General features: G+C 41.6%; 1 protein-coding gene across 1 annotated transcript in view; it reads right to left on the reverse strand.

The window, feature by feature from the left end:
• Nucleotides 1-2,816: 2,816 nt before the first annotated feature.
• coch (coagulation factor C homolog, cochlin (Limulus polyphemus)) overlaps nt 2,817-21,590 on the reverse strand; it is a 110,316-nt gene continuing 91,542 nt past the window's right edge. Inside the window, exons 11-12 of the mRNA XM_080202005.1 lie at nt 15,886-16,399; nt 2,817-3,460 (exon numbers count right to left, since the gene is read on the reverse strand). Of these exons, the coding sequence (XP_080058131.1) occupies nt 3,285-3,460; nt 15,886-16,399 (690 nt within the window). The 3' untranslated portion in view covers nt 2,817-3,284. The remainder of the gene's footprint in view (nt 3,461-15,885; nt 16,400-21,590) is intronic.

Here is a 21,590-nt window from a genome sequence, read left to right on the forward strand (position 1 = left end):
ATGTTAGATGTTGCCGGTTTTACACTAAAAGAAAAAGAAATGGTCTTGCACACTGAGATTCAAACTAACAACAGCAAGGTTTATTGAAGAGTCATAGAGGTTTACAGCATGGAAGCGGGCTCTTTGGTCCAACGTGTCCATGCCACCCTTTTTAACCACTAAACTAATCCCAATTGCCCACGTTTTCCCCATATCCCTCTTACCCATGTAACTGTCAAAAGATATTCTCTGTACAATGTACAAACTAAAACAGCAGCCTGTGGAACACAATAGCCATCAAATCATGTGACTGGCTCATAAAGCAATCACACAACTACTTAAAAATATAACACCCTCCATGCCACTCACCATCCTGACTTGGAAATATATTGCAGTTCCTTCACTGTTGCTGGGACAAAATCCTGGATCTCTCTCCCTAACAGTATCATGGGTGTACCTACATCTCAGGGACTGCAGCAGTTCAAGAAGGCAACTCACCACTCCTTCTCAAGCGCAGCTAGGGGTGGACAATAAATGCTGGCCTAGCCAGCAACACCCAGGTCCTGCAAAATTAATGAAGGAAAAGACTAGCAGGCACCCAGTCATAGAACATAGAACATAGAACATTACAGCGCAGAACAGGCCCTTCGGCCCACGATGTTGCGCCGACCAGTTATAAAAACAATGACCCACTAGCCTATACCAATCCCTTTTCGTCCATAAACCTATCCAGAGATCTCTTAAACGCCCCCAAACTAGACGCATTTACAACCGCAGCAGGCAGGGCATTCCAATCCCTCACCACCCGCTGGGTAAAGAACCTACCCCTGACATCCGTCCTGTAGCTACCCCCCCTTAATTTAAAGCCATGCCCCCTCGTGCTAGCTTTCTCCATCCGAGGAAAAAGGCTATCACTATCCACCCTACCTAAACCTCTAATCATCTTATATGTTTCAATAAGATCCCCTCTTAGCTGCCTTCTTTCCAACGAAAACAACCCTAAATCCCTCAGTCTCTCCTCATAGGACCTCCCCACCATACCAGGCAACATCCTAGTAAACCTCCTCTGCACCCTCTCCAACGCCTCCACATCCTTCTTGTAATGCGGGGACCAGAACTGCACACAGTACTCCAAGTGCGGCCGCACTAGAGTAGTGTACAGTTGCAACATTACACTGCGACTCCTAAATTCAATCCCCCTACCAATAAACGCCAAGACACCGTACGCCTACAGAGGCTGACAACTTGGGTAAGGGCAGCACACACAATTGGGTCTTGGAGACAGCATGTCCAATTGAACCTGAAGGTCAACATGTCCAACTGGGTCTCAAGGTCAACATGTCCAATCAGGCTTCAAGGTCAACTTGTCCAATTGGGCCTCAAGGTCAACACGTCCAATTGGGCCTCAAGGTCAACACGCCCAATCGGGCCTCAAGGTCAACACGTCCAATTGGGTCTCAAGGTTAACATGTCCAACTGGGTCTCAAGGTCAACATGTCCAATCAGGCTTCAAGGTCGACACGTCCAATTGGGCCTCAAGGTCAACACATCCAACTGGGCTTCAAGGTCAACATGTCCAGTTGGGCCTCAATGTCAACACGTCCAATCAGGCTTCAAGGTCAACATGTCCAATTGGGCCTCAGGGTCAACACGTCCAATTGGGCCTCAAGGTCAACACGTCCAACTGGGTCTCAAGGTCAACACGTCCAGTTGGGCCTCAAGATCAACACGTCCAATTGGGCCTCAAGGTCAACATGTCCAACCAGGCTTCAAGGTCAACATGTCCAATTGGGCGTCAAGGTCAACATGTCCAATTGGGCCTCAAGGTCAACACGTCCAATCAGGCTTCAAGGTCAACACATCCAATTGGGCCTCAAGGTCAACACGTCCAATTGGACCTTGAAGTCAAAACGTCCAATTGGGCCTCAAGGTCGATCCAATTGGACCTGGAGCTCAACACACCAAATTGGGTCATAAAATCCTGGATCTTACCATTTTACACCCCTCACCCACTCCCATTCCTGAAGTGAGCGAGATGGTAAAATTCCAGTGTATGTGTTTTCAAGAGGTAGTTAGAAATAGCTTTTGGTGCAAAAGGGGTCAAAGAATTTGGGGGCAAGGTGGGGCCAGTTGGATGATCAACGGTGATCATACTGAATGACAGGGTCAGCTCAAAGAACCTCCTCCTACTCCTATTTTCTATATTTCTATGAAAAATGGTGTGGGCAATGTGACATTTAAGTTAACAAGCTTAATTAGTTCTTCAAAAAATTTGGGTGGGTTGGTGTTTTCAGTGCCTGCCCAACTTCTGTATTATTGGAGACCAGTTTGATGACTTCAGGTTAGCGACCTGACAAGAGCGCAACCGATATCACGTAAGCATGGGGAGAAACGGTCCAGATTTTAACTTGTACAAATCACTCCAGTACTTTCTGAAAATGTAAAGCATTGCCAACATTGCCCAGTTTCAAGGAGACTTTCATTGCAAAGCTGGATCCCATTTCCCGGCTAATAGTTTTTTTTTGCACACTCGAGCTTTTGATGATTAATTTATTTACGTTTCAATGGAACCAAAATTGTGGAAAGGTAGCTAAATTATCTTGGACTGAATCTGTTATAAAAATAAAGGCAACATACTGCGGATGCTGGAATCTGAAACAAAAACAGAAAATACTGGAAAATCTCAGAGGTATGCCAGCGTCTGTGGAGTGAGAATAGAGCCAATGTTTTGACTCTGGGTGATTTTTCATCAGAGCTGAGCTCTGACTCGAAACATTTTTGTTCTGTTATAAAAATATCCATTTCCTTACTCAATCAAATTGAATAACAGACTGGTATTTATTTCAAACTGTCGAGTATTTGTCAATTAGCTTACACAGATTTCAGACAATAAGGAGACATTAAGTACATTTCAACCAAGTCAATTTTATGTCTATAGCCTTTAACTGAGGTTACTGAAATCAAATGACCAACATTATGTTTTTTTAAACACGGTCTTACTGAAGAGTAACATCACTTTTCTCAAACATGCAAAATTTGTCTCTTACACAACACAAGCTCCAATTATAAAGGCTTCTTTTCCTACGTACTGTCATGTAAATTAAACATTTCCATTCCTGATTTCAGTGAATAATTTGTAAAGTAGGAGAAATAGCACATGCAGTACTACATGTTAATATTCAGGCCTAGCTTTCTACAAAATATTGCACTAAAATGTTTATTATTATTGTCATAAGAGGTCTAGCATGTTGTTGGCAAGAGACAGTCATTCCTTTTGAATATCAAGGCACGTTGTAGCTGCTGGATCACTCTGTAACTGCCAAATAGTCTTTGCAAATGCCTTTAAAGATGTCAGGCACAATCTTGTTGACCATCGGGAAATCTCTCACAAAGAAAGTATGTGAATCTTTGGGTTCTGAAGCCATTGCTTTAAGTTCATCTTGCATTGCCCATGAAATTCCAACTGAATATATTATGATACCTACAACATAATGTAGAAAATCATCAAGTTCTAAGACAAAAATTTCGGTGTTGAAAATCAACCCCATTTAAATTAGGTTTTGTGCATAAACATCCCAGGGGTTTGATATGAACATTTAAGTCATGAGCAGGAGTAGACCCTCTTCCCCCCCGCCAAGCTTGCTCCAACATTCAATAAGATCATAGCTGATCTGATTGTAACTTCAATCCCACAGTCCCACCTACCCCAACAACCCTTCAGCTCTTTCTGATATCCAATTTGGTGCTAATTTCAATTGCTCAATTTTTGGATTTTAGTGTGGAACTGAAAGAAAATTAGCTTTATTGCAGACAATGCTATTGATGGATGAATGAATGTGTTTCCTTTTGAAGCTTCTGAAAGCCATGATTAGCGAATCCTATTTTATTGAATTTAACAGTTAACAATGACCAAGACAGTCATGCTCCAGAGTTCTTGAGCACTATATAAATGCAAGTTTATTTTTCATCAGGCTTTTCTTCTGTGCAAGCACTCAAAATCTATTGTCTTATTCAGTACAAAATCAAAATTATTTACTTATTTCTCTTGTATAAAATGTATCATTATTACAAATATGTGCTATGTTTGAGAATATGTTTTGTCTTATGTAAAAATAATATCTGTAGATATGCACCAGAGCTGTGATTTTGGTTCCAGTTCTCTGACCTCTTTGAAACCCGATGCCCTGGTAAATGGACGTAAGGGCTCTTGGGATTCACCCGACTTGGCCCCAATCGGGTTCCTGCCCAGAGTGGGTGGCTATCTGATCATTATACCAACCCAGCAATTTAAATGACATCGATAGGTTGAACAACCAATTCAGCAGCCTCCCGCCACTCACCTGGCCCATGAGTAGGAACGGCACAGAGTGGGCTTTACAGTTGGTACCTACAAGTGGGGACATGGCACACTGGACCCTAAGGGTGCATCGTCAATCCCTCAGAAAAGATAGGTAATCGCCAACCATCCAACACCACATCATGGATCACGCCACCCACACACGCACAACCATCACACAAGCATGAGGGGGACATGTCAATATTGGGGGTGGGGGGGGTGGGGGGATAAGTTCCGGTCTGCACAGTTGTGCTGTCAGCCCTAATGTATGCACACTACTTTGATTTGAAGTTGCTGAGGCTCACTAGCAAGCTGAGTTCTTTGAAGGCCTCTCCATTCCAGTGGACTTATAGCATAGAAACAGGCCCTTCAGCCCTCCAAGCCTGTACCGACCATGCTGCCCGTCTGAATTAAAACCACCCACCCTTCCAGATGCTCCTTAAAAGTCACTCTCATATCTGCTTGCACTAAACCTATGCCTCTAGGTAACTGACTCTTCCACCCTGGGAAAAAGCTTCTGACTACCCAAGCCCTTCATAATCTTGTAGACTTCTATCAGGTCGCCCCACAACTTCTGTCATTCCAGAGAGAACAAACCAAATTTCTCCAACCTCTGCTCATAGCTAATGCCCTCCATACCAGGCAACATTCTGGTAAATCTTTTCTGTACCCTCTCCGAACCCTCCACATCCTTCTGGTAGTCTGGCAACCAGGATTGAACACTATGTTCCAAGTGATCTCTAACAAATTCATCATGCAGTACCTTGGACAAGATTCCATTGACACTACAATACATTTGTAACATCCACCAGCCACCTGTGTTTATTTTCATTTCCCTTCACAATTGAATGCATCTCTAGTTCCACATTGACCTCTCTCTGGACTTCCAAGGGGTCTGCTCACACTTGCAGCTTCTCACAGGGAGAAAGGAAAATCTCTGCTGCAGAATGGAGTGTTTCAATGATTTAAAATTCTGCCAGGTGACCAGGGACAGAGACATTAAAGTGATCTCGCCATTTCAGAATTTTCATAACTGACGGACAGGAATGCAGATGTTGATCACAGGTTGCCTGGCATGGATGATCTTCAAATCTGCTAGAAGGTGCAGTCGAGTCACAACACCCCCATCCCAGTAACAGTGGTGAGGTCGACCCCTTGCCCCAGCCTGAGCCCACCCAACCCAGGACCCTTCCTCTGCAGTCTGCCAGAAACATAGGGGCAAATAGCCACTGGACCAATCTTCTTGAAGCTCCTCAATATTCAATGTACCAGGCCAGGGTGTCAGTGCCAAGGTGCCAGGGATAGTACATGGTGGGCACTGCCAAGGTGTGTGGCCTAAAAGGGTGCTGAATAGGGTGAGTGGGGGATTTGAGGGAGGAGGGGTGATGAGGGAGGGCCTGACCATGGAGATCAGAGGCCATTGAAAATTGCCACCAGGCAGGAGGGTTCCCCAAGATGGCCTCATTTGCATCTACAGGTAGGATTCACCCACTTAAAAGATGTTGCCAGCACCAATTGGCAACATTCTTGTTTTCCCACCAGTGTGAATGCTGCAAAATTGAGTAGAATTGGTATTTGTAAAATTGTAAAATGCTAGGGAAAAGGCATTGCATGGTCCCTTTAAAAGGTGGCACTTTTTCTGTGCTATGAGAGTTAAAAAATATGCAAGTATTAGGGAGCCCCAAACTGAAACATTTGTATCAAAAGGCCAAACAGCAGTTTTTACCCAGACAATAGGCTTTTGAATTTTAGCCAATCAATTTGAATTAGGCAGTTAGCTACCAAGAACCTATTAAATTTAAATCTGACGGTTTTGACAACCTAAGACTAATCCTATTGTGGGAAATATTGATATATCATCTCAAGTATAAAAAAAAGTGGGCAATGGGACAAAAAGGAGAGAGCAACTGCCACCTGCCACAGATCTGAGCTCAAAGCATCATCTACTAGATAGCAAAAGTACCATAGAAGAAAGAAATTCCAGAAGATACAAAATTTGGTTGTAAGTTAGACAGTAACTAATTTCTATTTTTGTTAATGGGTGGGAATTGTATTTATGTGAACAGCATCCATTAGAATCTTATTTTATTCGGGAATAGTTAATAGAAAGATTTATTCAGTTCGTAAATAATTTAGTTAAGTTGTTCACTGTTAGTAGATAAATAAATAAATTGTTACACGTTGATTTTAGAGTGAGTGTCAGGGATTTATTTTGTATTTAACCACTAGGAGTTGCTGACGTGCAGGTCACACCACTTCACAAATACTTTTTACACTTTACAAGGGTGTTTCAGTGGTAGCTCTCAGAGGGTTGGAATCTTAAACAAATCTTAAGTGGAAAATCTGTTTTGGTGGCTTGTCAGTTAAATCAAAAGCAGGGAAATGGCTCTTAACATTTCTAAAAAGATTCTGGGGGTCAAAAACGCTTCCCAAATTTGCCAAGAAATTTTAGAAAGTTAGAAAAAGATGACACTTGTAGAATTAGCAAACAGGCTAAAATTGGGTTTAACCAAGGATAATAAGAAAGCTGAAATTGTGACATAGTTAGTCAAGCATTTAAGTATATCAGAGAAATGCAGTGGAGTCAGAAAAAAATTAATTGCAAATGAGACAATTAGAGTTACAAAGTAAGCTTTAAAGACTGGAGTTAGAAGAAAGAGAGAAGGGAAGAGTGAGGAATGCCGAGAAGAAATGGAAAAAGAGAGAGGAGAAAGAAGAAAAAGGAGAGGAAACCCTGGCAGAAGATAAAGAAAGGGAACGAGTGTTTGATTTGGAAAAGATGAAGTTGGAACTTTAAAAATGCAAGATAGAAGTAGATGGTGAGCAAACTTATCGTAGCCAACCACCTGATAGGGACATATGTCTAAACATTATCAAAATTTGATGGAAAAAGTGCAGAAGCCTTTTTCATTTCCTTTGAGAAATTGGCTACACACATGAATTGGTTAGAGGAGGTGTGGATAATGTTAATCCAGACCAAGTTGGTGGGCAGGGTACTGAGGTGTTTGCAGCACTGTCAGAGGAGGTGTAAGGAAAATATGAAGACATAAAAAGGGTTATTTTGAGTACATATGAATTGGTACCAGAAGCATATAGACAATGGTTCAGAAATGTAAGGAAGGAACCAGGTTAGACTGATATTGAGTTTGAAAGAATTAAACAAAGCAACTTTGATAGACTGGTGAGAGCATTAAGGGTAGAAAGGCTATTAGTGATATTATTCTGCTGGAGGAGTTTAAAAACTCACTTCCAGAACTTCTTATCACATCTGGAAGGCAGTGAAGGAAATCTTAAGTTGAGGAGCTGAAGGAGAGTGCACAGCCCAGGCACAGGTGGATATTAAGATAGCGCCCGATCTTTTCAAAGACTTCACCTGTGTGGATAAGATTTACTCAGGTAGAACAGGGGGAGTTGAGGAACAGAAAGTTGAAACAGTGAGAAGAGCTGCAGAATTGGCAGATGAATACATATTAGTGCATAAATTGAAATTTAGCTTCCTACAACAATTTCATTTCGTGAAAGATAGAAGTTGGGAAAGAAGGAGATACTTCAATGAAAAACTAAAAGTAGATCACACTGGAAACAGTTTACCACATGTGAAAAAGAAACTGAAGAGAGTGGAAAAGAGGTGAAAGAGCTGAGTGTTTTCACTGTAATAAGGTACAGCACACAAAGGCACAGTGATGGTGGCTTAAGAAAGGCACTGGGAAAAAGGGTGTGGTAAAAGAGGCTCAACCAGTGGGATTAGTTAAGGCAGTGAAGGAAATCTTAAGGGAAGTTGAGGAGCTGAAGGAGAGTGCATAGCCCAGGCATGGCTGGATGTTAAGATAGTGCCCGATCTTTTCAAAGACTTCACCTGTGTGGGTAAGATTTACTCAGGTAGAACAGGGGGAGTAGGTAAAGATGTCAATATATTGAGAGATATGGGAGCTAGACTGTCTCTAAGAATAAGAAATTAAAATATTTGCACTCCTTCTGAAATATTGCCCAAGAGAGTGATAATCTGTGGAATAAATGGAAAGAGAAGTACTGTTCCCAAGTGTAAAGCTAGAAAGTCCAATCAGGACTGGGGATGTGATAGTGGGAGTGAGAGAAAACTTGGCTATTCCAGGAATACAGCTTATTCTTGGAAATGATATAGCTGGATCACAGGTGGGAGTGATGTCCGTTGTAGTGGAAAAGCCAAAGCAAAACAGGGAACTTACGAGTTAAAAGAAATTTTTTCCAGACTGTGTGATGACAAGATCCCAGAGCCGTAAGTTGAAACAGAAAGGGAGAATAAAAGAGAAAGATGAAGAAGTTGAGGCCTTGTTAGCTGACACTCTCTGTTTGATGAGATGGTAAAGGTAAAACCTAAACAGATAGAGGATCAGGCAGAGGTGTTTAGTTCTGAAAGAGTAATGAAGTTACAACAAAAAGATGAGACAATAAAGGAGTTGTATCATAAAGACTACTCAGAAAAGGAACCAGAGTGTATTCCAGAATCCTATTACCTTAAGGATAAAATCTTATGGCGGAAATGGAGAGCTTGGCAGGTTAGTGCAGATGAGAAATGGGCGAAGCTCACCAGATTGTGTTGCCGATAGAATACTGACAGGAAGTATTGTGGGTAACACACAAATTACCTGTAGGAGGTCATCTAGGAGTGAGGAAGACTCAGGCTAAGATACAGAAGCAATTTTATTGGCCTGGATTACATAGATGAGGTTGAATTTTGCCATACCTATCAGATGTGTCAGATGGTAGGAAGGCCACAGGCAATGATAAAAGCAGTACCTTAGGTGTCAATTCCCACATCTGAAGAACCTTTTACACAGGTTATAATTGAATGTGTAAGTCCCCTCCTTAAAACCTAAAATGGGAACCAATATTTGCTAGCCTTAATGCATGTGTCTATCTGGTTTCTTGAGGCAATTCCATCACAGAATGTCAAGACAAAAAAGAAGAGTTGCTCACTTTCTTTACCCATTGTGGATTACCCAGAGATTCAGTCAGACCAAGGATCCAATTTTACTGCCAAATTATTTAAAGAGGTCGTGGATAGGTTAGGCAGCAGATACTTTACATAGAGTGCATACCATTCTGAATCCCAGGGAGCATCGGAAAGATGGCATCAGACCCTAAAACCATGTTGAGGGCTTGTTGCCAGGATTACCCATATGATTAGGATTTATATTATCAGCTATTAGAGATGCTCCAAATTAATCGACTCAGTTTAGTCCATTTGAATTGATATTTGGACATGAAGTAAGAGGGCCTTTAAAATTAATTCAGGAAAAGTTGGTAGGTCTGAAGTCAGAAATCTTACAGTTGGATTCTGTGTCAGAGGTGGGAGAAAGATTAAACAGAATAGGTGAATTTGCCAGACAACATTTGAAGGTGGCACAGCACCAAATGGAGCAAGAAGCAGATAAGAAATCTAAAATTAGCACGCTTGCCTGTGGGGATAAAGTATTACGCTATTACCAGTGGTAGGAGATCCCTTCAAAGCAAGGTTTAATGGTCCCTATCAGGTTGAGAAGAAGTTAAGTCAGGTGAATTATCTGATAAAGATGCCAGATAGGAAAAAAAATTAGGACATGTCATGTAAACATGCTGAAAACATACTAAGACAGGGAAAAGGAATCAATGAAACAGGTATTAGTTACTGCCACTCAGAGGGAGGAAGCAAATCCAGATGATTTGGATTTTGATGTGTCTCTGAATGAATTGAAAAATGATGAAATCCTTAAGGAATGAAATAAGGTAGTGAGCTATCTGTCTCAGAAAACTGCATTAAAAGACTTGTACAATGCTATGAGGAACTGTGGAGAAATAGAATGGGGAGGACGAATGATACAGTACATGAAGTTGACAGAAAGAATCTGTTCCAATAAAATTACACACCTATTGGTTTAATGCTCTCAATGCAGCGCAAGTTCAGAAGGAAATGGAAGTGATTCTTCAAGAAGATGTCATAGAGCCAAATCAAAGCCATCAGGCAGGAAATTAGAGATGTAAATTGGAAGGAGGTTTTCTCAGGGAAATGTACCGAAGTAAGGTGGCAGATTTTCAAGGAATGTTTGTCTGGAGTTCTGCACGACAATGTTCTGATGAGACAGGAAGGTTATGGTAGGTTACAGGAACCGTGGTGCATGAAATCTAGTCAAAAAGAAAAGCGTACAAAAGGTTCAGGGAGTTAGGTAATGTTAGGAATCTAGAGGAGTATACAGCTTGTAGGAAGGAACTTAAGAAGGAAATTAGGAGAGCCAGAGGGGCCTTGGCAGGTAAGATTAAAGAAAACCCTAAGGCGTTCTACAAACACGTAAAGAGTAAAAGGATGGGATAGAACATAGAACATAGAACACTACAGCACAAACAGGCTCTTCAGCCCACAAGTTGTGCCGATCATATCCATACCATCCATACCTAACAAGTCATAGAACTATCTGTAACTCCCAATCCCATTAGATCCCATATACTCATCCAGAAGTCTTTTAAAAGACTCTAGCGAGTTCACCTCTACCACCACCGACTGCAGCCGATTCCACTCACTCACCACCCTCTGAGTGAAAAACTTACCCCTGACATCTCCTCTGTACTTGCTCCGCAGCACCTTAAACCTGTGTCCTCTCGTAGCGACCATTTCAGCCCTAGGAAATAGCCTCCGAGAATCCACCCTATCTATTCCTCTCAACATCTTATAAACCTCTATCAGGTCGCCTCTCAACCTTCGTCTCTCCAGGGAGAAGAGCCCTAGCTCCCTCAACCTATCTTCATAAGGCATGCCTCCCAATCCAGGCAACATCCTTGTAAATCTCCTCTGCACCTTCTCAATAGCTTCCACATCCTTCCTATAGTGAGGTGACCAGAACTGCGCACAGTACTCCAAGTGGGGTCTGACAAGGGTCTTATAAAGTTGCAGCATTACCTCCCAACGCCTAAACTCAATCCCTCGATTAATGAAGGCCAGCATACCATATGTGATGTGAAGGAATAGGACCCATAAAATGTGACGGTGGAAAAGTTTGTATAGAACCGGTAGAAATAGCAGTGGTGCTCAATGAGTACTTTACTTTGGTATTCACAGCGGAAAAGAACCATCTACAGTGGTTGTAGTGCAGGCTTGTGGTGGCAGACTGAAAAGCTTGAGTATGTGGACATTAAGAAAGAGGATGTGTTGGAGCTTTTGAATAGCATCAAGATAGGTAAGTCACCAGGACCAGATGGGATGTACCCCAGGTTACTGTGGGAGGCGAGGGAAGAGATTGCAGAGCCTCTGGTGGTAATCTTTGCATCATCGATGGAGACAGGAGAGGTTCCGGCGGATTGGAGGATTGCGGAAGTGGTTCCTATATTCAAGAAAGGGAATAGATATAGCCCAGGAAATTATCGACAGGTGAGTCTAACCTCAGTGGTTGGTAAGCTGATGGAAAGGAGCCTGAGAGACAGGATTTATGAACATTTAGAGAAGTATAGTATGATCAAAAGTAGTCAGCACGGCTTTGTCAAAGGCAGATTGTGCCTTACGAGGCTGGTTGAGTGTTTTGAAAATGTGATTAAACACATTGACAAAGGAAGGGCGGTGGATGTAGTTTATATGGACTTCAGCAAAGTGTTTGATAAGCTCCCCCATGCAAGACTTATTGAGAAAGTAAGTGGGCATGGGATCCAAGGGGACGTTGCTTTGTGGATCCAGAACTGGCTTGCACGCAGAAGGCAGAGAGTGATTGTGGGTGGGTCTTTTCTGCATGGAGGTCAGTCACCAGTGGAGTGCCCCAGGGATCTGTTCTGGGACCCTTGCTGTTTCTGATTTTTATAAATGACCTGGATGAGGAAGTGGAGGGATGGGTTAGTAAGCTCACTGACGATACGAAGGTTGGTGGTGTTGTGGATAGTTTGGAGGGATGTCAGAAGTTGCAGCGAGACATAAATAGGATGCAAGGCTGGGCAGAGAAGTGGCGGATGGACTTCAACCTGGATAAATGTGTAATGGTACATGTTGGCAGGTCAAATGGGATGAAGGAGTATAATATTATGGGTAAGACTCTTAGCAGTGTGGAAGATAAGAAGGATCTTGGAGTCTGGGTTCATAGGACTCTCAAATCAGCTTCGCAGGTAGAAGATGTGGTTAAGAAGGCATATGGTGTATTGGCCTTCATCAATCGAGGAATTGAGTTTAGGAGTAGGGAGATAATCTGCTGAGACCCCACTTGGAGTACTGTGCTCAGTTCTGGTCACCTCATTATAGACAGGATGTGGAAGCCATTGAAAGGGTGCAGAGGAGATTTACAAGGATGTTACCTGGGTTGGGTGGCATGAGGCTAGGTTGAGACAGCTCGACCTTTTCTCCTTAGAGAGACAAACGATGAGAGGGGACCTGATAGAGGTGTATAAGATGATGAGAGGTTTTGATCAGGTGGAGTCTCAGAGACTTTTCCCCAGGGCTGAAATGGCTGCCACAAGAGGACACAGGCTTAAGATGCTGGGGAGTAGGTACAGAGGAGATGTCAGGGGTAAGTTTTTCACTCAGAGGGTGGTGGGTGAGTGGAATCGGCTGCCGGTGGTGCTGGTGGAGGCAAATTCGTTCAGGTCTTTTAAGAGACTTCTGGATGAGTACATGGGACCTAATAGGATTGAGAGTTATAGGTAAGCCTAGTAGGTAGGGATAAGATCGGTGCAACTTGTGGGCTGAAGGGCCTGTTTGTGCCATAGTTTTTCTATGATTCTATGCCCTAAAGTGAGTGGATTTCGCCTATCGTATTGGTACCCAAACCTAATGGTACTCAATGATTCTCCTAAATTATCAGAAGGTCAAGGCTGGATGATTGAGTGGAAAAGTAGGATAAGCCACTTAAATCACAAAGTTGACTTTATATTTACTGGCAAGTATCTTTGTCAGAGAGAGCAGAAGAAGTTATTGCTTTTGTAACCCCAAATGGGTTATATCAATTTAAAGTAATGCCCTTTGGGTTGAAAAGTGCACCAGCCATTTTTCAAAGGCTTATGAACAGAGTTGTTGCAAGATTGATTAATTGTGTTGTCCACATAGATGACTTAATGATCTTTAGCCATTCATGGAAAAATCACATGGAGCATTTGGCAGAGCTCTTTGAGAAATCATGGAAGGCAAAGTTGGTCATAAACTTGACAAAAACGAATTTGTGAAGGTGGAAGTGACATTCTCAGGGCACAACATTGGATACAGAAGGATGACACTGAGAACCATGAAGACGAAGGCTATTGAGGAATTTCCAAGACCATCTAGCACGAGGGGGCATGGCTTTAAATTAAGGGGGGGTAGCTACAGGACGGATGTCAGGGGTAGGTTCTTTACCCAGCGGGTGGTGAGGGATTGGAATGCCCTGCCTGCTGCAGTTGTAAATGCGTCTAGTTTGGGGGCGTTTAAGAGATCTCTGGATAGGTTTATGGACGAAAAGGGATTGGTATAGGCTAGTGGGTCATTGTTTTTGTAACTGGTCGGCGCAACATCGTGGGCCGAAGGGCCTGTTCTGCGCTGTAATGTTCTATGTTCTATATATCATTGAAGAAGGAAGTGCTATGATTTTTGGGATTGAGTGGATTCTACAGAAAGTTTGTCCCAAACATTAGTAGTGTAGTGGCACCTTTGATAGATTTGTTAAAGAAAGATCACAATATTTTGGTGGACAGAACAATACCAGGAAGCATTTGAGAATTTGAAAGTAGTGTTAACCACCACATCTGTTTTAGCCACGTCAAATTTCTTAAAACCCCTCGAAATCACCATCGACACAAGTGATGTAGGTGTTGGAGCTGTGTTGGTGCAGGAGAATGATTGTGGAATTGAAAGGAATTGAAATTGATTCTCAAAGAGCTCTGCCAAATGCTCCATGTGATTTTTTCCATGAATGGCTAAAGATCATTAAGTCATCTATGTGGACAACACAATTAATCAATCTTGCAACAACTCTGTTCATAACTCTGTTATTTAAAAAAAACTCAATCTCCATCAGAAAAAATATTCAACAATTGAAAAAGAGTTATTGAGTTTGGTAATGGCCTTACAACATTTTAATGTTTACATTGCAAATGATGCATCAGAGACGATATAAAAATCACAATCCTTTGACACATCTCGAAAGATTTAAGAACAAGAACACCAGATTATTTCATTGGAGTTTCATGCTACAAGCATAAATATAGATTGTATATGTTGCGGGTGATGAAAATATTATCACAGATGTTCTATCACAAATTTTTAAAAAATGTTTATATAAGATAGAAATGATATTGTCCAATTTATACTAAAATAGAATTAGTATAAAATGTGAAACTCTAGCTTAAAGAGTTATGGATATAGTAATATAATGAAGTTAAAGTTTTTTTAAAAAATGAAGCCATCTTTTCATGATGATAATTTATTTTTCTTAAAGGGATGGCGCTGCAAAGTTGTAAATTAGCGTTTGTAAAATTGTAAAATGCCGGGGAGAAAACATTGCATGTTCCTTTAAAAGGTGGTGCCTTTTCTATATAGAGAGTTTAAAAAATGTAAGTTCATTGAGAGCGCCAAACTGAAACATTTGTACGAAAAGGCCAAGCAACAGTTTTTAACAAGACAACAAGCTTTTGAATTTAGCCAATCAATTTGAATTAGGCATGTAGATACCAGAAACCTAATTAAATTTAAATCTGATGGTTTTGACAACCTAGGACTAATCCTATTGTGGGAAATATTGACATGTCATCACAGTTATAAAAGAAGTGGGCAGTGGGACAAAAAAGAGAGAGCAACTGCTACCTGCCACAGCTCTCAGCTCCAAGCATATCTACTAGATAGCAAAAGTACCAAAGAAGAAAGAAGTTCCAGACCAAAGAATCAAAAGAGGAAGCCCAAAAAATTTCAGAAGACACAAAACCTGATTGTAATTTAGAAAGGGACTAAATTCAATTTTTGTTAATGAGTGGGAATTGTATTGATTTGAACTGCATTCCATTAGAATCTAGTTTTATTCAGGAATAGTTAATAGAAGGGACTTATTCAGTTTGTTAATAGTTCGTTAATTTGTTCACTGTTATATAGATAAATAAATTGTTACGTGTTGATTCTAGAGTGAGTGTGAGGGATTTGTTTTGTATTTAACCACTAGGAGTTGCTGAAGTGCAGATCACACACTTCATTTTCACAGATGAAAGGCGAGGTACTCCTCTTTTGTTGTTTCAGTGTTAGTTCTCAGAGGAGGGGAATCAACCTCCATTTTATAAAATGGGCACTTAGCCTCAAAGTGGGAGAATCAGGCCCTTTACCTTTAATTATTCAATCTAGATATTTTATAACATTGGGGAGTGCAATGTAGTACTAGTATGTATAACTGGAGTCACAGAAAGAAGGACAGAATCTGGCAACCCAAGCGACTCTTTCTATTGCTTGTTTAGAGTGGCTGCTTTATCCCTCAACTGGGGGAATGACATAGTGTCAGAAACTCAAGGGAGTAAAGTTTGAACTGAAGAGCATTTTATGTTTGTTTATTGAAAAAAATTGCAACATTTATTTCCACATTCTAACTATCTTACCTGTGATTATGTTTTTATTATCCAAACAGAATAGTTACCTGATTGATGTGCCACCGTCGCTGGAGCCTGAACATCATCATAAGATTGCCCATCAGTAATGACAATCAATACATTCATATTGTTGTTCTTCAATTTTCCAAACAGGTTCTTTGTGGTGTAAGTAATTGCCTCCCCAGTAGCTGTACCACCACTCCAGTAGTGGATATTCCTGATAGCATTCAGCACTGCATCCTTGGTTAAATATTCACCAAAATCAAATTCAATTCTTTGATTGTATGTGAACTGGACAGCACCAACTCTTGCACCGATCTGATAAATGTCAAAGTGTTTCACAATTTCAGAGATGAAGTTTAGAACTGTGCGAAAATTGACTTCTCCAACGCTGCTGGATCCATCGATGAGGAAGCCAAGGTTTACTGAATTGTAACAAGTTCTGCTGCATGTCATCAGGCTGTAGGAGCACAACCTTTGTGCTAAAGGTTTTATAAACTTGTACATCCCAAACCAGTTTGGAATAGCATAGGAAAACATCCCATTGTTTTTGCAAACAATCTGAGAATGAAGAAAATGAACAGGAATCACTGGCGATTGTAAAACATTTCTACCACATTTGCTGTTTTTTGAAGATAACCATTGTTGAATAATAAACGATATACCAGTAATGGGTTAGTAAATATCCAAATGCTATTAAATTTATAATGTTAATAATGTTGGTTCTTGTTAACGTTGTTGGTTCTGACTGATATTAAAGATATTATTACCAGGTGATTGAACCTTTTAAAGTTTGCTTCTTATTGGTTGCAGTGATGGTGATCACTGCCCTTGAATGCATCATGCTGCAAGCTAGAATTCAGTCCAGAAATTTCACTCTCAAATTGTTGTGTACATTTTCCTACAATGTGAATCCTCAACCTTAAAAATTGGCAATATATCAGGCCTACAAATACAACCTTAATTAAGAAAAAACAATGGAGCAGTAGTAATACATAAAAGGTTAAATTAATGAGACATGGTTAGAACAGGGACAGGAAGTTCCGGTGTATAGATGTTTCAGTAAGAGTCGGGAAGGTGGTAAAAGAGGTGGAGAACTAGCATTGTTAATCAAGGATCGTTTAACGGCTGCTGAAAAGCATTTTGAGGGCGATCTGCCGACTGAGGTAATATGGGCTGAAGTTAGAAATAGGAAAGGATCGGTCATGTTGTTAGGATTTCCTATAGGCCCCCAAATAGTAATAGAGATGTGGAGAGGAAATGGCAAAACAGATTATGAATAGGTGTGGAGGTCACAGGGTAGTTATCATGGGTGACTTTAACTTTCCAAATATTGATTGGAACCTTTATAGGTCGAATAGTTCGGATGGGACACTTTTTATACAGTGTGTGCAGGAGGGTTTCCTGACACAATATGTGGATAAGCTGACAAGAGGTGGGGCCACATTGGACTTGGTACTGGGTAATGAACCAGGCCAAGTGTTAGATTTGTTTGTGGGAGAGCACTTTGGAGATAGTGACCACAATTCAGTGTCTTTCATTATTGCAATGGAGAGGGATAAGGTCACACGACAGGGGCAAGTTTTATAATAGGGGCAGGATAATTATGATGTGATTAGGCAAGAATTAGGGAGCATAAGATGGGAGCAGAAACTGTCAGGTATAGGCACAAATGAAAAGTGGAGCTTTTTCAAGGAACATGTCCTAGATAGGTATGTCCCTGGCAGACAGGAAGGAAATGGCCGAGTGAGGGAACCATGGTTCACAAAGGAGGTTGAATGTCTTGTTAAGAGGAAAAGGGAAGCGTGTGTAAGGATGAAAAAACAAGGTTCAATTGGGTCGCTTCAGTGTTACAAGATAGCAAGGAATGAGTTAAAGAAAGGGCTCAGGAGAGCTAGGAGGGAGCATGAGAAGTCCTTGGCGGGTCGGATAAAAGAAAACACCAAGGCTTTTTACTCTTAGTGAGAAATAAAAGAGTGACCAGGATGAGATTAGGGCCAGTCAAAGATAGTAGTGGGAGCTTGTGCATGGAGTCAGAAGAGATAGGTGAGGCATTGAATGAATACTTTCCTTCAGTGTTCACTAAGGAGAGGGGCCATGTTTTTGAGGATGACTGTGTGATACAGGCTGATAGGATGGAGGAGGTAGATGTTCTGAGGGAAGATGTATTAGTGATTTTGAAAAACCTGAGGGTGGATAAGTTCCTTGGGCCAGATGGGATACATCCTTGGATACTTTTGGAGGCAAGGGATGAGATCGTGGAGCCTTTAGCTTTGATCTTTGGGTTCTCACTGTCCATGGGGATTGTGCCAGAGGACTGGAGAGTGGTGAATGTTGTTCATCTCTTCAAGAAAGTAAATAGGAATGACCCTGGTAATTATAGGCCAGTTAGTCTTACTTCAGCGGTTGGTAAGTTAATGGAAAGGATCCTGAGAGATAGGATTTATGATCATTTGGAAAGATGCAGTTTAATCCGGGACAGTCAGCATGGTTTTGTGGGGGGTAAGTCCTGCCTCACAAATTTGACTGAATTCTTTGAGGCGGTAACTAAGTGTGTGGACGAAGATTGAGTAGTTGATGTTGTATACATGGATTTTAGTAAGGCGTTTGATAAGGTCCCCCATGGTAGGCTCATGAAGAAGATAAGGATGTGTGGGATAGAAGGAAATTTGGCTGATTGGATAAGTAACTGGCTATCTCATAGAAGACAGAGGGTGGTGGTGGCGGAAGGAAAATTTTCAGTTACCAGCAGTGTACCACAGGGGTCAGTGCTGGGTCCTCCGCTATTTGTGATTTTTATCAATGGAAGAGGGGACTGAAGGGTGGGTTAGTAAATTTGCTGATGACACCAAGATTGGTGGAGTAGTGGATGAGGTGGAGGGCTGTTGCAGGCTGCAAAGAGACATTGATAGGATGCAGAGCTGGGCCAACAGAAAGGACAACAGGACTAGAGGGCACAGCCTCAAGATAAGGGGGGGGCAGTTTAGAACGGAGTTGAGGAGGAACTTCTTCACTCAAAGGGTGGTGAATCTCTGGAATTCTCTGCCCGTTGAAGTGGTGGAGGCTACCTCGCTAAATATATTTAAGACGCGGGTAGATAGGTTTTTGGTAGGCAAGGGGATTAAGGGTTATGAGGAGAAAGCGGGAAAGTGGAACTGATCCACTTCAGATCAGCCATGATCTTATTGAATGGCAGGGCAGGCTCGAAGGGCTAGATGGCCTACTCCTGCTCCTATTTCTTATGTTCTTATGGGCCAAAAGGTGGCAGATGAGGTTTAACCCTGATAAATGTGAGGTGATTCATTTTGGTAGGACAAACTTGAATGCAGATTACAGGGTCAATGGCAGGGTTCTAAGGAATGGGGAGAAACAGAGAGATCTTGGGGTTCATATCCACAGATCTTTGAAGGTTGCCACTCAAGTGGATAGAGCCATGAAGAAGGCTTATGGTATGTTACCATTTATTAACAGGGGGTTTGAGTTTAAGAGCCGTGGGGTTATGCTGCAACTATACCAGACCTTGGTGAGACCACATTTGGAATATTGTGTTCAGTTCTGGTCACTTCAATATAAGAAGGATGTGGAAGCATTGGAGAGAGTGTAGAGGAGATTTAGCAGGATGCTGCCTGGTTTGGAGGGTAGGTCTTATGAGGAAAGGTTGAGGGAGCTGGGGCTTTTCTCTTTGGAGTGGAGGAGGATGAGAGGCCACTTAATAGAGGTTTATAAGATGATGAGAGGGATTGATAGAGTGGACGTTCAGAGATTATTTCCTCGGGTGGATGTAGCTGTTACTATGGGCCATAACTATAAGGTTCATGGTGGGAGATATAGAAGGGATGTCCGAGGTAGATTCTTTACTCAGAGAGTGGTTGGGGTGTGGAATACATTGCCTGCTGTGATAGTGGAGTCAGACAGTTTAGGAACTTTCAAGTGATTATTGGATAGGCACATGGAGCACACCAGAATGATAAGGAGTGGGATAGCTTGATCTTGAGATTGGACAGAGCTCGGCACAGCATTGAGGGCCGAAGGGCTTGTACTGTGCTGTACTGTTCTATATTCTATGTTCTAATGGTGAACCCCTAATAATTTATGTAAATTAGAAACTGATTGTATCCAGCCAATGTGAGTTTGGTTTTTTTGGAGTGTGTGTATCTAGCAGAGTTTCAGTGAATCTCTGCCTTATTCTCTGAATTACCTAGAATTTAGTAAATTTGTTCATTTAATTACAACTGCTCAAAAATGATTAAGAAATGCATCAAATTGAACACCACTAGTTACAGAATTATAAAAATTAAAATTAATTTACATGATAATGAACCAAAGCTATTTCACAGATTATGGGGCACATAGAGAAGTAACAAAGTGCTGAGGGGAGATATTGAAATGTCAGCAGGTGTAGTGGATTGAAAATGTGTTGTCATTTACTGATTATGATAAGATGTTCCCATTTACTGCTCCGAATACAAAATAGAATTGGTTCCACTATTTAACTTGCCTTATTGAAAACTGTGAATTATAGTCAATTAGCCATTGAAGAAACGTGGTTGCAATGTTGTCAAGGCCATGACCTGAATAGTCAACAGTATTTGACATTTTGGAAGGATAGGAGGGAAGGGAAAAGGTGGTGGGGTAACCATGTTAATAAAGGATAAGATCAGTACAATAACAAGGAATTCTTTTAGTTTAGAAGATTAAGATACAAAAATCTTGGAGTTAGGGTGGGGATAAGACATAGCAAAGGGAAAAAAGAAATAAGTTACTGGTCGGAGCAGTTTGTAGGCCTCCTAACAACAATTATGCAGGAGGACAGAGTATGCATCAAGAAATAGTTGGGGTTTGCAAGAAAGGTATTGCAAATAATCATGGGTGACTTCGATCTTCACATCAAATGGACAAATCTAATTGGCAATGGTGGCTTGGAGGGCATATTGTCCCAATTATCAAGTATAATTGGGACAGTTTCTTTGAACAACACATTCAGGAACCTACCAGAGAACTTTGTAATGTGTAATGAGAAGGATTAATTAAGGACCTCATAGTGAAGGATCCTCAAGACATGATTTATCATAACAAGATAGAATTTCACATTCAGTTTGAGAGTGAGAAATGTGGGTCTGAACTTAGTGGGCAGGATTCTCTGCTCATGATTGCAGCGGGTGGGTTTAGTGGAAAATATGGCAAGAAGGCCTTAGACAGCATGAATGCATCACCCCCATCTCCTTGCCATGCTCCCCCCAACCTCACCAACCCCATCGTAAGTGGCGAGCTGCATTTCCCAATGTTCAAAAAGGGCAGCACAGTGATTAGCATTACTGCCTCACAGCACCAAGGACCCAGGTTCGATTTCTGGCTGGGATGACTGTGCAGAATTTGTACATTCTTCCCGTGTCTGCATGGGGTCTCCTCTGGGTGCTCCAGTTTCCTCCCACAGTCCAAATATGCACGGGTTAGGTGGATTGCCCGTAATAAATTGCCCCTTGGTTTCAGGGGAACTAGCTGGGGTAAATGCATGGAGGTGTGGGGATAGGGCCTGGGTGGGACTGTAGTTGGTGCAGACTCAATGGGCCTGTAGGGATTCGATGAACTTTGGGAATCTCATTAGCGGAATCATACCCCAAATCAGATAAACATTTTCCAATGGTGTGATGTCAGAACAGCACACTATATGACTGATTTCAAAAGGCGTGCATGTGGTGAGCAGAACTCCAAGGAGAGTTTGGAGGAGAATGCACTCAAACTGAAGCAGCAC

This window comes from Carcharhinus amblyrhynchos, chromosome 14 (genome assembly GCF_965287045.1).
Source record: "Carcharhinus amblyrhynchos chromosome 14, sCarAmb.v2.hapA, whole genome shotgun sequence".
NCBI classification, from domain to species: Eukaryota; Metazoa; Chordata; class Chondrichthyes; order Carcharhiniformes; family Carcharhinidae; genus Carcharhinus; species Carcharhinus amblyrhynchos.